The following is a 15,213-nucleotide window of genomic DNA, read 5'->3' on the forward strand; positions in this document are numbered from 1 at the left end:
TAAAGGCTTCCTCTGTACTGCCTGCTTGTCTCTGAAGTTGTGCATTTGGGTCCACCCTCAAGCCCCGTTCGTGACAAACATTGGCAACCTGTATATGTGTACAGTGTGTATGATTGCTTAGGTTAATATCAGCATAAATTAGTTTTCTAAAAGTTGGGAGAGATATTTGTGTGATACGAGTAAGTAAGTTTCTTTCAGCTTGTCCCGTTAGGGGTCGCCACAGCGTGACATCTCAGATGAACACTCATATTTGTCTGGCACAATTTTTAGACCGGATGCCCTTCCTGACACAACCCCTCTTGGGCAGAAGAGGCCCCAGTGAGATACAAACTCACGACTCCTGGTTTACCAAGCCAATGTTCTAACGACTGAGCTACAGGGCCACTATTTGTGCAAAATGAGTAAATAAACAAAGTTTCAGTTGTCAGCCAAAACATTTTTTAAAAGAATTTGAGGTGCAGTAGGTAGATTGTACAATCATTAAAGTGGGTTTGTTACTGGGACTATAAATAGTTCCACAGAACCTGCTTGAGTATTCCATGAGGAACTAACCAAATGTGTAAAATAATATTGCTGAAGACCAACATACACTGTGAGACATTACACCATGAGCCAAAATCCAAGCCGAAAAAAATTATCTAAGTATTGTTGCAGTCCTGATACTTTGAGTTAAAGTTTAGAGTACAAAGACCTGGACCTGTCACATTAATCGAGAAGTTTCAGATAATATTCATGCAGTATTCGACAGATAGCCATCACAGATTTCAAGTTGATCGATGGAGTAGATCATTTCTAATAATGCATGGATTTTCCTTTTACTCAGTCTGCCTATGCCAGACTCAGATCAACCATTAGAGGTCTATTTTATCGATCAAATGCCTTTCTCTTCCTAGTGTACACAAAACAAATGGTAGAATATTAACCACTGTGTCGTCGCTTTGGTTTCTCTATGCACACACCAATACGCCATCCTACATCAGCGGCCTGTGTTTGCGTTTGCATGAAGCCACCAGCAAGTGTGTGTGTGTGTGTGTGTGTGTGTGTGTGTGTGTGTGCATGTGTGACTACTTTATTACAGCTTGCAGTTGTAAAAGGGTGGCACTGACATCACATGAAAAGTAAGGTGGGGGGCTTAAAAGGTGAAGTCTAGAATCAACCATCCTATATTGAAGAGTACAGGTGAGGAGGACAGGCTCACATGCTTGAGGAAATATTTCTGTCTTGATATTGTACTTAATTTAAAGAGCTAGATGCTAAGATAATAGAGAAACTCTCAAATATATTACGAGCTTGTATTGTTTTCCCAAACTCGTTACTTGTTGCGCATAACATTGAACGTTTTCTGTTTTTGAAGGTTTTTCCATCTGCCAAATTTGAATTAGTGAGTTGTAAAGGTACAACAATGTGCTCCGGGGGCTTCGCTAACTGTTTGGGGATCAGTCTGATGCCCCTGGCAATTGTGTGTGTGCTGTGCAACATCCTTCTCTTCTTTCCTGGTGGGAACACTGTGGAAAGTGATAAGATCACAGAGGAGGTGTGGTACTTTGGAGGAATTTTAGGCTCTGGAGTTTTGGTAAGTGTGTTTTATTTATGATGAATCGTTGATGCCAATCTGCTTGCAATATTAATGTCAAAGGGATTACACTTCGGGGGTGAGGGGACACCCAACCCAGTGTGTGCACCAGACTCCAAAAAGAGCAGCTTGATCATGCAGCTTTTGAATTACATTTCCCAAATTTAGACATGTCAGCACACTTTTAATTTGAGAAATCACCTTGCAGTAAGTTGCAGATGTTTCTGTTGTTGTTTTGCCAGTGGATACGACAAAAATGAGCACTATCCCTATTGTTACACACACATTTGGTCAGCAAACAGCTTCTTCACGAAGTCATTTAAGAGAATAAAGCAAATCATGTTTCTGTAGGGGCCAATGCACGTGTTGTTTTTGTGGAGGTTAAAATTTTAAATGGTGGCAAGTGTTGACTCCCATATAATTTTCTTTGTTTCATTTTATTTGATGTTCATGCTGTGGGTAGAACATTGGACGATTGGTTAGTATATCTGCTTCACAGTTCTGAGGATCGGGATTCAAATCCTGGCCTCACCAGTCAGGAGTTTGCATGTTCTCCTCCTGTGGCTGCGTGGGTTTTCTCCAGGTACTCCGGTTTCTTTCCACATCCCACAAACGTTTGTGGTAGATTGATTGAACACTCTTAAATTGCCCATTGGTGGGAATGTGAGTATGAATGGTTGTTTGTTTGGATGTGCCCTGCGATTAGCTGGTGACCAGTTCAGGGTGTACCCTGCCTCTCGCCCGATGATAGTTGGGATAGGCTCCAGCACCCCCGCAACCCTAATGAAGATATAAAAGTTATTTTCTGCTTTACACTGTTTATCATAGTAAACACTCCTGTATGTTTGTGCGTGTGTGTGTGGAGTAAGAATTCTATTAAAGAATCAGAATTCCAATGAAACTTAACTAAAATCACAAACTACTTTACTAGTGAATTGTAAAAATAAATAAAATGTTTTTACTGATGGCAGATGATCTTCCCAGCCCTGGTCTTCCTGGGTCTAAAGAACAACGACTGTTGTGGTTGCTGCGGTAATGAAAGCTGTGGGAGGAGATTTGCGGTGAGCTGTTTCGTGTTTTCAATTCCATCCATAGAAACATTTTGCTTGTTGTCTCTGAAATGAGAGCACTTTGTCTCAAAGACTGCAAATCAGTGATTTTACCAATTGTATGCATTCATCACAAGATTTATTTTCATGTCATTAGACCCAAGTTGTATTTTTCTTTCCTCTTCATAATCCATGTCTACAACAATCACTGCCATACAAAAACAATACAAACTCGAAGGACAAATGTAGTTTTCGATTTTTTCTCAATGTTTTTGTTTTACATTACAGAATATTCAGATGTATTACAGAAATAAACTTTGATTAACTTTAAAGACTACTTTAAGTACTGCAACAGTTTAACATTATATGTACAATACAGAAAAATGAAATTGAATAAAATTAAACATCTTTTAATATGATGAGATTAACGAAAATTAAATAAAATCACTTGAACCTGGAGATAGAAATAGGTGTCACATGACTCTCAAGAAGCTTCAGTGTTCCGAATTGAATATACTTCATGTAAAAAATATATTTGCTCTTTATATATATCTTATATTATATAATATAATATTATATATATATATATATACAAATATATATATATTTTTGACAGCTCTTTTTTCAGCAATTAAAAAACTTATGGATAGAAAATGAATTTTCAGCATGGTTTTTAATTCATTTTAATGCATTTTCATTGAACATATTTCTTATATTCAATTCAGGCCATCATTTTTTTATTTATTTATGATGTTTCATTTAATGCCTGTAAAGAGATTCCAGTACAAGTATCCGCGCAATCCTTAATTTTCACCTTTCTCTCCTTAAAGATGCTGAGTTCCATAATGTTTGCAGCTGTAGGTCTTGTAGGAGCTGGTTACTCAGTCGTAGTTTCAGCGGTTGCCATAAACAATGGACCGAAGTGTTTGACTGAAGTAAACAGCACATCTGTGTGGACGTATCCCTTCACCGATGGGTATGAAGTTGCTATTTGTAGGCCTACATGGCAACCTGTCATTTATCATGTATGTCCATATAGTGATTTACTGTGATTGGCCGGCAACCAGTTCAGGGTGTACCTTGCCTCCTGCCCAATGACAGCTGGCTCCAGCTCCATCCATATCCATCCATCCATCCATCCATCCATCCATCCATCCATCCTTCCATATTGGCTCCAGCACTCCCGTGACTCTCGTGAGGATAGGCGGCTCAGAAAATGGATTGATTGATGGATAAAGTGATTTAACCTCAGAATTCACTCATATAGCACACTGAATGTTACAATGCATACATGTATGATCAATATATACTGTGAATTTCCAAGTTAATATTCATTCACAGAAAATTTTTGTGCAGATTATTCTACTTTGATCGGATGAGATTCTTCTTTTCATTAACTACTTACCTCCACCACAGCAGCACCTATGTAATTTTATACAAGTTTAGCTTTTACAAAAATGTGATGACCGGGATAAGAGTGCATGTAGCCAATTTACATTCCTGTACAGGAGAATTCTCCCAATTTCAGTTGTGGTGGCAGGAACAAAATCATAATGGCGTCGCTGCCTCTCTGTTTTAGTAATATTTCATTACAGGTTTAGGTCTGTCCTTTTATGAGTGACATTTCCTCTCCATGTGGTCAGTACAACAATGCTAAAATAAAATAAAAATGAAATAGATTTAAGATTCATTGTATGTCAGGATGTAGCATGTAATTCATTTCTTCTCTTTCCTTCCCCCCATCTGCAGTGACTACCTGACTGACTCAACCATTTGGTCCAAGTGTGAGAAGCCCACTGATGTGGTGTCGTGGCATCTCTCCCTGTTCTCTGTTCTGCTGGTCATGGGTTTATTGCAGATGGTACTGTGTGCTGTGCAGGTGTTAAACGGGTTACTGGGAGCTGTGTGTGGGGACTGCTGTGACTGCTGTGGTGGGGTTAGTATGTTTTCATAGACAGTTCATATCAATCCATCCTGTCATCCATCTGTATTGTATTTTAATGCATATTAATATAAGCATCTTTTTGTTTTATTAATATTTCTTATATCCATAATTACATTTGTTTTAATAATGGGTAACACTTTGTGAATTTGGCTTTTAGGAAACATCTCGAGAGAACTTTAATCATGTTTGTCTTTCAGAATGATGGCGCTGTGTGAACAGTACTCGTGGCCGAGATCAACTTTTGGCAGCATTTTCCTATTTATTTTACTTGAAGAGATTAGATTTTTAGCAAAAGGAGCTACTTAATTATAGTCTAATGTACATTCCTCAATGACACTATTGAAATGACAGCACCCAGACTTAAAAAAATGTAAGTGGCTGAAAATTCATTTTCTATCCATAAGTTTTTTAATTGCTGATTTGCAGTGTATTGGTACTATTTCAATATCATAAATATTTTTTAAACAATGTCAAATAAATGTTATTTTTAGACGCATGACTCTCCCAGTCACAATGACAAGTTTTAAAGTTTATTGATTCCTGAGGGAAACTTGCCCTGACAATCCCCTTCTGTTCTTTCTTGGTCTTGTTTCAGTGTTTTACATCCAATGGCAACTGTACATGTTTCAAAGTATCTATAACTGCTTCAATAAAATATTTTACCGTGAGTTCCTCAGATTTGTTCATCTTAAAAAAAAACGTTCAAAAAATCATAGATCTATTCACACACGTAGTGTATGTACTCGTATATATACATATTTATCCATCCATTATTCAAGCTGCTTATCCTCACAAGGGTCACAGGAGAGCCAGAACCAAAACAGCCACCTTTGGGCGAAAGGCGGACTACAATCGATCTCATGCTGTCCGCACCAAAGTCAGGCGTGTGTAACACTCCACCATGTTCTCCCCATGTCTGCGTGGGTTTTCTCTGGGCTCAGTAGCTTCAGCAGGTTACCCAGACTTCCCTTTCCCCAGCCACTTCTTCCAGCTCTTCCGGAGGGATCCCGAGGCGTTCCCAAGCCAGCCGAGGGACATAGTCTCTCCAGTGCGTCCTGGGTCGCCCTCGGGGTTTCTTTCTGGTGGGATATGCCCGGAACACCTCACCAGGGAGGTGTCGAGGAGGCATCCGAATCAGATGCCCCAGCCACCTCATTTGGCTCCTCTCAATGCAGAGGAGTTCAAGTACCTTGGAGTCTTGTTCACAAGTGAGGGAAGAATGGAACGGGAGATCGACAGAAGGATGGGGAAGGATCTCATTCCCGACCTGGAGAGGGCACGCCACCTGAAACGAGTGTTAATTAGTGATGCTTCCCATAACCGTCGAATACCCGAATGTATTGTGCAACCATGGTTATATAAGTTGTTTTTCACTCACCTGTTTTTCACTCACTTGTTTTTCTGGTCAAGACATCTTGACCGTTTCACTATCGTGTTCGCATGCATACGCTCACTTGTTTTTCGCATATAAGTTGTTTTTCACTATCTTGTTCACATGCATACCAAAGACGAACATTGTTGTGGGATGTCTTGACAGTTATGGCTGCGTAAGATGTTTCTCAGAGCCTGAAGGACACACTTAGGTGTCAATAGTAAATCGACTACAATTGTTGCGGTACCAGGTGGGACGGGTAGGCCACCCGTCCTTTCTCTTGCACGCAACTGAAAAGTATAATAGAGAGATGCAGAGCACAAACAGGTAGAGTCTGCTGCGGGTTTCGTACGGACGCCCAGCTGGTTGACAAGCGGACCTCTACCTGGGTGTTAGGCTCTCCACCTTCTCGGCATAAGTAAGGGGCTCATATGATTGATTTCACGCAATGTCAACTGTGTTTTGAGAACTTGCATTTGGTCGAAATAAATATGCCAGTTATTGAGGCTAAATAGCATTTGGGAATGTTGGTCTTTTGTTGAGTGTCGTCTTTGTCTCCTGAGCGCCGACCAGCTCCGATCCTTTCAATAAAACACCACCCTTTTATGACTGAGGACCATAGTCTCGGATTTGGAGGTGTTGATTCTCATCCAAGCCGCTTCACACTCAGCTGCGATTCACTCCAGTGAGAGCTGGAGATCACGGCTTGATGAAGTCAACAGAACCACATCATCTGCATAGAGCAGAGATGCGATGCTGAGGCCACCAAACCGGACACCCTCTACCCATCGGCTGCACCTAGAAATTCTGTCCATAAAAGTTATGGATAGATTTTATGATGATGATGATGATTATGATGGTGATTGATGATATGATGGTTATGAACAAAATTGATGACAACTTGACAGCATCCTTCACTGTTGGTGTCCACCAACGTGTTCGTGGGTTGCCCACAAGAACAGGCACTGACCACCTTACGGCCACAGCTCTGGTCAGCCGCCTCATCAATGGACGCTCAGAACATCGTCCACTCGGATTCAATGTCCCCCCCCCTACTCTGGGACGTGAGCAAAGTTCTTTCGGAGATGGGAGTTGAAATTCCTTCTCACAGGGGAATCTGGCAAACCCCAACGTACAGGCCCTGAGCCGGGGGGCAATAAGTACACCCACACCTGTGTCACGTCCCATCGGAAACGAGAGTAGGACCCAAATGCAGGAACTCGGAAGACGCAAGGTAGTTCAAGAAGAAACACGTTTATTGTATGCAGAGGTCGGGGATCGAGCAGGCAGTACGGTGCAGCAGCGGTAGTTGGGGCGTCGGGCGAAGAGAACAGATGAGCGGACAGGCAGGAGTCGGTACACGGGGAAACAATCAACGCAGGCAGAAGTATCGAAGGAGTCAGGCTTACGGGGTTGGTTGGAGAACGACGAAGGTCGGTACACACAGGTTCAATCAGGGAAACGAGAGTGCTGCAACGGGGCATGAAGCTCAACGAACTGGCTGAGGACCAGTCGTCACCGGGTCCTATATATACGGGGGATGATCAGCCCGCATGAGGCACAGGTGTGTGCCTCCCAATTAGCGCAGCCGCGCGGGCACCCACACAGCTCGTGTTGAAGCGGCAGGATCATGACAGTACCCCCCCCCCCCCAAAGGCACGGCTCCCAGACGTGCCAAAACGAAAAAACAGACAAAAGTAACACAGGCAGGGGTGGGCGGAAGGGAGTCCGGAGGAGGGCACGCCCCCCCCCCCGAACCCCAGACTGGTGGCCATCCAGGCCACCAAACACGAGGCGTCCGGGCAGACAGGTCAAGAGGACGACCCGGACGCCAAGCACCAGGGTCCCCACGGGGCGATTCGGGCGGACGACCTCTGTGAGGATCCAAACGGCGAAGCAGGAACCAGAACGAGGCAGGCAACTGCTCTGGATGAGAACCTCCCGCGCCGTGGTTGCGAGACGACCAGGGACTGGTCGCCACCGAGGCTTGGTCAGGAAGCGGCTGGGAGCCATCTGGAGCGAATAGGATGATGGAGAGAAGGACCAGAGCAATGACCACCACCCTCCCGTAGTCTCTCCAGCTCCAGGGTGGCTCCACAGAACTCCCCAGCTCCTCCTGAAAGGAACGTGAGAAGGCGGCGCCAGTACCGCCCCCTCCTGGAGAGCAACTTGAGAAGGCGGCACCAGTACCGCCCCCTCGGGCGTAGCGGCTTGAGAATCGCGCGGCCAGTACCGCCCCCTCCTGGACAGCAACGTGAGAAGGCGGCGCCAGTACCGCCCCCTCCTGGACAGCAACGTGAGAAGGCGGCGCCAGTACCGCCCCTCCTGGACAGCAACTTGAGAAGGCGGCGCCAGTACCGCCCCCTCCTGGACAGCAACTTGAGAAGACAGCGACCCAGTCGCCGCCTCCTCCTGGACAGCAACTTGAGAAGGCGGCGCCAGTACCGCCCCCTCCTGGACAGCAACTTGAGAAGACAGCGACCCCGTCGCCGCCGCCTCCTGGACAGGAACGTGAGAAGGCGGCAGCAGCATCACCAACTCCACCTCCTCCTGGACGGGAGCGTGAGGCGGCTGGGGAACTGTGGCCACCTCCTGGACAGGAACGTGAGGCCGTGCCCGTCGCCGACAGAGCAGGAACGGGGAGCTGCCGCGGGCCGGTCGCCGACAGAGCAGGAACGGGGAACGTCCGCGGGCCAGTCGCCACTGCCACTCCAGAGCACAGACGAGAAGCGGCTGTGGAGACGTCGCCACCTCTCCTGGACAGCAACACGTGAGGCGGGTCTCGGTCCCCACTGCCACGTGAACTTGCACTGCATCCGTTGAAACGGCAACGTGGGCGTGGCGCGGTGGCGAATCCGTTTCCAGGGCAACGTGAACCTGAGTAGGCGGAGAGTCAGTCGAAACTGACACGTGGGCGTGTCTCGGGAGCGGGTCAGTTCCGACTGCCGCGTGAGCTCTGCTCGGAACCGCCAACACTGCGACGTGCACTTGAGGTGGCGAGTCTGTTCCCACTGTGGTGTCCACTTGACAAGGGGGCGGGTCGGTTTCCACGGCAACGTGAGTCAGCAGCGAGTCCGTCGCCGTTGCGACGACAGCGTAGCTCGGCTGGATCGCCAATCCTTGCCGGACCTGGGCCGTGAGAGCCGCCAATTCCGCGCTCTGCCTCTCTATCTGCGCCCGCATTTCGCAACAGAACGCCACGTGGTTTGGCGGCTCCTCCTCCCTCTGGGCTGGAAGCCTCGCCACCGGCTGCGGGTCTGCCGGTCTCACCGTTGCCGGCGAGGAGTGGGAGGACGGTGTCTTTGTTGCCGCGCAGCGAGAGACACCAGGGAGCGCCCGGCCGGGGCGTCTTCTCTGGCCGCCACGCGGAGGTGCCGGGTAGATGGCCAAGCGGGTTCCCTCGTACCGATAAGTGTACTTGGATCTACCGGGCGAAGTCACTCGGGTGCTGGAAACCCGGGAAGGAGGGGCAAACTGACTGGGATCAAAAGCCGGGCAAAGAGACTCAAAATCAAAGTCGTCGGAGTCGTACTCAGGCAGCCGATCATACAAATCGTGGTCCTCCTCATATTCCGAAAAGTCAGAGTCCAGAAGAATATGAGGAGCCGGACGGGTCGTGTTCGGGACATATTCATACCTCGCTGGTGGAGCGTAAGACACGGAAGTGGAGGACGTCAGGGAGCCTACCCGGATTGGACAGGCTTGGTCCTCCGGCAGACGGTCTACCTTGCGTCGGTCCCGGCAACGCCGGGTCTTTCCTGCTGGGTCCTGTGATGGCCAGTTCGTTCTGTCACGTCCCATCGGAAACGAGAGTAGGACCCAAATGCAGGAACTCGGAAGACGCAAGGTAGTTCAAGAAGAGACACGTTTATTGTATGCAGAGGTCGGGGATCGAGCAGGCAGTACGGTGCAGCAGCGGTAGTTGGGGCGTCGGGCGAAGAGAACAGATGAGCGGACAGGCAGGAGTCGGTACACGGGGAAACAATCAACGCAGGCAGAAGTATCGAAGGAGTCAGGCTTATGGGGTTGGTCGGAGAACGGACGAAGGTCGGTACACACAGGTTCAATCAGGGAAACGAGAGTGCTGGAACGGGGCATGAAGCTCAACGAACTGGCCGAGGACCAGTCGTCACCGGGTCCTATATATACGGGGGATGATCAGCCCGCATGAGGCACAGGTGTGTGCCTCCCAATTAGCGCAGCCGCGCGGGCACCCGCACAGCTCGTGTTGAAGCGGCAGGATCATGACAGTACCCCCCCCCCCCCCACCCCCTCAAAGGCACGGCTCCCAGACGTGCCTAAACGAAAAAACAGACAAAAGTTACACAGGCAGGGGTGGGCGGAAGGGAGTCCGGAGGAGGGCACGCCCCCCCCCCCACCGAACCCCAGACTTGTGGCCATCCAGGCCACCAAACACGAGGCGTCCGGGCAGACAGGTCAGGAGGACGACCCGGACGCCAAGCACCAGGGTCCCCACGGGGCGATTCGGGCGGACGACCTCTGTGAGGAACCAAACGGCGAAGCAGGAACCAGAACGAGGCAGGGAACTGCTCTGGATGAGAACCTCCCACGCCGTGGTTGCGAGACGACCAGGGACTGGTCGCCACCGAGGCTTGGTCAGGAAGCGGCTGGGAGCCATCTGGAGCGAATAGGATGATGGAGAGATCATTGAGCACCCCTGCTCTAAGTGTTAATGTGACATTGGTTGTTTGTATGGCTTCAAACCAGTTCACCTGCCTCCTGCCCAATGATAGCAGGGATAGGCTCCAGCATTCCCGCGACCCTTGTGAGGATAAGTGGCTCAGAAAACGGATGAATCGATCCGATTATTTTTAGACGTATTTTTAATGGGTGGTGTGTGTGGGGGGGGGGGGGGACCTTGCAAGTATATGACATTAAAATCCTGAAGCTGCCAAACAATTAATGGAAACAAAACTGCTGTCATCAAATTAAAAAAAACATTGAAAAAATCAGGATATTAGATCTTAATTTTAAACTGAGATTTAAACTTTAGTAAATTACGTAGTTAGCGTTATTTTTTTGTTCACTGTTGTTGGGAACATTGTTTTGGGCAACTTGTTTGACACGGAACGTTTTCGACGTCGGAACTATTTTTGTCCATTACTTTGGGTCAACGAAGGCTGTCAAATTCCATGGTTGGTCGTTTTCATAATATGACTTTTGGGGGCGAATTCAGAGGTAATGTTCTATATTCTAGTTCATGAATTGTGTTTAACTTTGCAATGATAAATATAAAACTAACGACAGTTGGCCATGTGCACGGTCAAATCGTTTAGAAAAAGCAAGCTATTTGAGTACATCTAGTTGTTTAAAATCTATCGATGTTTTTATAAGCTATATATATATATATATAAATATATATATATATACACAATGAATATTTTGAAATGAGAATATTGAATATTTTATTATGTATATAAATTAATTGCCTGATCATCCCAATTTTTATATTTATATTTGTATGTACTTTTAATAGACGTTTTTCCAACAGCAAATCAAAAGGTCCATTCTTATGTGAGCTATATTGTGCATGTTTTTACATGTAATCTTATAGATGATCTTCCATCTTTTTTAGATGCTCTCTGTTGTATTTAGAAGAAGGACCGTAACTACCCCGATGGTAATGTGATATCATATGTTTATTTTATTGATGTCTAGCACTCATATAAGGAAAACTTTGACGTCTCAATCTTTTTGCAGTTATTGCACTTGGGACGACCCCAAACAAAATGTTGGGCATCGTCACTTCTCAGAGGAACTAATGATGTATCAGACCCTCAATCGGTCACCTGGGCCTCCCTTCCCAGGCAGTCCACTGAATGGCTTCAGGTTTCAAGGGAACAGTTTTCTCCTTCCGTCCTTGCTTTCATCAGGAGTGGGCTCTTCCCGAGGTCTCCATTTCATTTGGCTTTTACAGCAAGGAATCAATATTTCCATTCTTCTGTTGTAAGGCGAAAGAAGCGACTACAGCCTGAAACTCCTCCCAGAGAACTGGACCTTCTACGCTATGACATGAAGGATTTCTGGAAGAGTCCCAAACCAGCTCTGTGGCTGGGGTTTGCTGGACTGGTCCCCTTTGTTGCCCCTCCTCTTTTTATGGGCGTGACTGAAAACTACCTTCCCGAGATTGCCTACGCTCAGTTGACCTACGGCGTTTCCATTGTTTCCTTCCTGGGCGGAGCTCGTTGGGGGTTCGCCCTCCCTGAGAGCAGCCCGGCTAAACCGGACTGGATTAACCTGAGCAACAGTGTGATTCCTTCACTCTTAGCCTGGGTTACCATGCTAATGTCTGAGAGTATTGTTCCTGCAGCAACCATGGTTATCATGGCACTCGGAATCTCACTTCACTACGATCTGTCACTGCTGCCTACTTATCCCTGCTGGTTTAAAGCCCTGCGTTCCGTCTTGACCGCGGTGGCATTTTTTTCCCTAGTTGGTACACTCGTCGTGCATGGAATTTACCCAGAGAAGAATTTTTTTTCAGAGTGAAGGATCATCCAGAGATTGACGGTCTTGTCGCATTCACGCAATGTTCATGATGGACGTTTTGCAGAAAGGATAATGCTGTCAGTTTTATTGTGAGTGCACATGGAAATTACATCAAAAATGGTTTGAGGAGGTTTTGAGTGATGACATATTAATTGCATGGGCGTATGGTGTATTTGACATTAATTCAGTCAAATTAATTAAATATTATGATAAAATATGAACCAAAATGGCATGGTGGACAACTGATTTTGAGCATCTGCCGCACAGTTCTGATGACCTTGGTTCAAATCCCGACCCCACCTTTTTGGAGTTTGCATGTTCTCGCCTTGCCTGTGTGGGTTTTTTCCAAACAATATTTTTTTTTCTTCATTGACATTTTCATTGTAATTTTGGAATAACACAAAATGATTCTTTAAAATGTTCTGATGGGAATGTAAATGCTGTAATCTGAATCTTTGAATGACCCATGTAACTTAAATGGATGACACTGATCTGACCACAGTGCATATGTTTAATGTTGCTCACAGTGGTCAAAGGGGGTGCTCACGGCCTTAGTTTGTTTGCTCAGACACAAGGTGAGAGTTAAAAAGGATCCATACATTTTCTTTGCCGCTTATCCTCACAAGTGTCGTGGGGAGTCCTGGAGCCTATCCTAGCTGTCAACGGGCAGGCGGCAGGGAACACCCTGAACTGGTTGGCAGCCAATCACAGGGCACATCGAGACAAGGAGCCGCACTCACAATCACACCTCGGGCCAATTTAGAGTGTCCAATTAATGTTGGATGTTTTGGGGATGTGGGACGAAACCCACGCAGGCACGAGGAGAACATGCACACTCCACACAGGCGGGTCCAGGATTGAACCCGGGACCTCAGAACTGTGAGGCCAACACTTTTCCAGCTAAAAGACTGTGCCGCCAGTTCAGAAGCAATTACTTGTAAAAATGTCTGTATTATTTACTGATAACGAAACAATAATTGTTGTCTAATTCATGTGTTCCAATCACTTAAAAAAACAAGAAATTAAAACGTTTCTGAATGGATACAATATACATGCTATGAAACCACGCTTGCATGCCATGATGCAAATCTGAATTCAATTTAGTTTCACTTCTAGTAGTTTGAATTTGTAAATTTTTGGGGTAAATAATGAACGATCATATCGTGTACAATTTGAAAACAGAATAGCATTTATTTATCGATGCACTAGATATATTTAATAATTCATACTCCAATTTATAAAACATGCACATTAACATAACATTAACACTGGTGATCATCCTTTGATCATGCTTGCAGCCCCCAGACCCTCGGGTATTTTTCAATCTTTTTTCAATCAGTCCAATCACATTCCTGATGGAAGGATGAAACAAAGTCACAGCACTTCAAGAGTTTTCAATGAAAACATTTGCGGTCAGAGAGAAGTCATATGGTTTTGTGGTTCCCAGAGAAGAAAAGTGACCTTCCTTGCACCATTTCCATAAAGTTGAATGCAAAAAAAAAAATGTCCATAATGTCTGAATGTGATTTAATATTCAGGGGGAACAAGCCAAATCCTGACTTAAATTGTTCTTTCTCCCTATTGTGTAATTATCATGTCCTCGAACAGTTAACAACTTGGCACAATAGTCACTGTGTTTTCAAAGGCTGGAAAAGACAACTTGGAAGCAGTGACATCACTTGTGTAAAGGACATTATGTAAGGTGCCATCTGGAGTAATTGCTGCTTAAAGCCTTTGGCTCAAGTGCACCCAGTGACAAAAATCAACTTCATTGAAACTTTTCAGTATCAATTGATAATCATGTTTGATTTATGGTAACAAAATGTCAATATTATAACATTAGGTACAGATTAATCAGATCCAGTAGAAGCACAATGATCTATTTTGTCACTGGTATTAATCAGTTTTTATTAGACTGAACCAAAGCGCAGTCAGGTCCACGAGGTGTGTACATGAACGGACTGGGTCTCAAAAGGGTTTGTTGTAAATATGACCTTAGTTTTTAATACATGCATGACACTCCTACAGATGGGAATTTCTACACTGGTGTTGCTTTGCTGAACCTTCACAATTTTGTTTTCTAAACATTATGAAAAAACGAGTTTTTAAATGTTTGTATGCTAATAGTTGTCTCTGTAGTTCCTCTTGATCCCTCAATCAATCAATGGTTTTTCTTTTTGTTGTTGTTGTGGGGTTATGTGAGCTTTGCAGTTTTTTTTTTGTTTGTTTTTTCGACTAGGTGATCGACAAACAGCTCCGCCCCAAGTTTTTATGGTAACTAAGGTTTCACTTGCTGTTGGTTCCACAGTGCTGGGGCCAGTTGCTTGTTTGCATGAGATAAGACTGATGAATGCATGAAGCAGATATTAAGACAACGGTCAGGTTGAAATTGTGGGTAAAAATGGACAATACAGTATTACTCCTTTAGTTCAATCTAAAAGTATACTTCAATCATGTTGATCATTTAAAATTGGTATTAATGGATAAAAGTCACTTTCCAAATATTTCTGGACCTACTGTGTTGGTCCATCCTTCCACTGTATTTATACAGTGCAGTACACGGCAAAGTAAATATACAATAATGCATATATTGTTAATTGCTCTTCTCAACAAAATGATGATCACTATCATTGAAAACGCCAACTTAGTTTTCAATAAATCGTGTTATCATGAAATGTCAGATAAGTATATTGACCTAATTCATCTTGGTAGTACAGATCACAATTTCCTTTTAAATGTTTACACACCCCATCTGTATATACTT

General features: G+C 45.1%; 2 protein-coding genes across 3 annotated transcripts; both read left to right on the plus strand.

Moving 5' to 3' along the window:
* Positions 1–1,101: 1,101 nt before the first annotated feature.
* Positions 1,102–5,252, plus strand: tm4sf4 (transmembrane 4 L six family member 4). The gene is made up of 6 exons (XM_061825291.1): positions 1,102–1,179; positions 1,355–1,573; positions 2,545–2,634; positions 3,453–3,598; positions 4,372–4,558; positions 4,765–5,252. Exons 2-6 carry the CDS (start codon positions 1,403–1,405, stop codon positions 4,780–4,782), a joined length of 612 nt encoding a protein of 203 aa, XP_061681275.1. The 5' UTR covers positions 1,102–1,179; positions 1,355–1,402; the 3' UTR covers positions 4,783–5,252.
* Positions 5,253–11,003: 5,751 nt separating this feature from the next.
* On the plus strand, positions 11,004–15,105 carry LOC133503629 (transmembrane protein 69-like). Of its 2 annotated transcripts, none has more exons than XM_061825420.1 (3): positions 11,004–11,138; positions 11,536–11,580; positions 11,661–15,105. In XM_061825420.1, exons 2-3 carry the CDS (start codon positions 11,536–11,538, stop codon positions 12,447–12,449), a joined length of 834 nt encoding a protein of 277 aa, XP_061681404.1. In that variant the 5' UTR covers positions 11,004–11,138; the 3' UTR covers positions 12,450–15,105. The 2 variants fall into 2 exon arrangements, with proteins under 2 accessions (XP_061681404.1, XP_061681402.1); XM_061825418.1 differs by having other exon boundaries at positions 11,004–11,095.
* The last annotated feature ends 108 nt before the right edge of the window (positions 15,106–15,213 follow it).

The sequence above is a fragment of the Syngnathoides biaculeatus genome, chromosome 7 (genome assembly GCF_019802595.1).
Source record: "Syngnathoides biaculeatus isolate LvHL_M chromosome 7, ASM1980259v1, whole genome shotgun sequence".
NCBI classification, from domain to species: domain Eukaryota; kingdom Metazoa; phylum Chordata; class Actinopteri; order Syngnathiformes; family Syngnathidae; genus Syngnathoides; species Syngnathoides biaculeatus.

What these genes read in the sequence shown, in the direction of transcription:
- tm4sf4 (XM_061825291.1), top strand. Translation starts at nt 1,403, where the DNA reads ATGTGCTCCGGGGGCTTCGCTAACTGTTTGGGGATCAGTCTGATGCCC. An exon ending in GCTGTGGGAGGAGATTTGCG is followed by an intron (nt 2,635 to 3,452) that starts GTGAGCTGTTTC and finishes CTCTCCTTAAAG; the next exon opens with ATGCTGAGTTCCATAATGTT. An exon ending in ACGTATCCCTTCACCGATGG is followed by an intron (nt 3,599 to 4,371) that starts GTATGAAGTTGC and finishes CCCCATCTGCAG; the next exon opens with TGACTACCTGACTGACTCAA.
- LOC133503629 (XM_061825418.1), top strand. An exon ending in GGACCGTAACTACCCCGATG is followed by an intron (nt 11,581 to 11,660) that starts GTAATGTGATAT and finishes ATCTTTTTGCAG; the next exon opens with TTATTGCACTTGGGACGACC.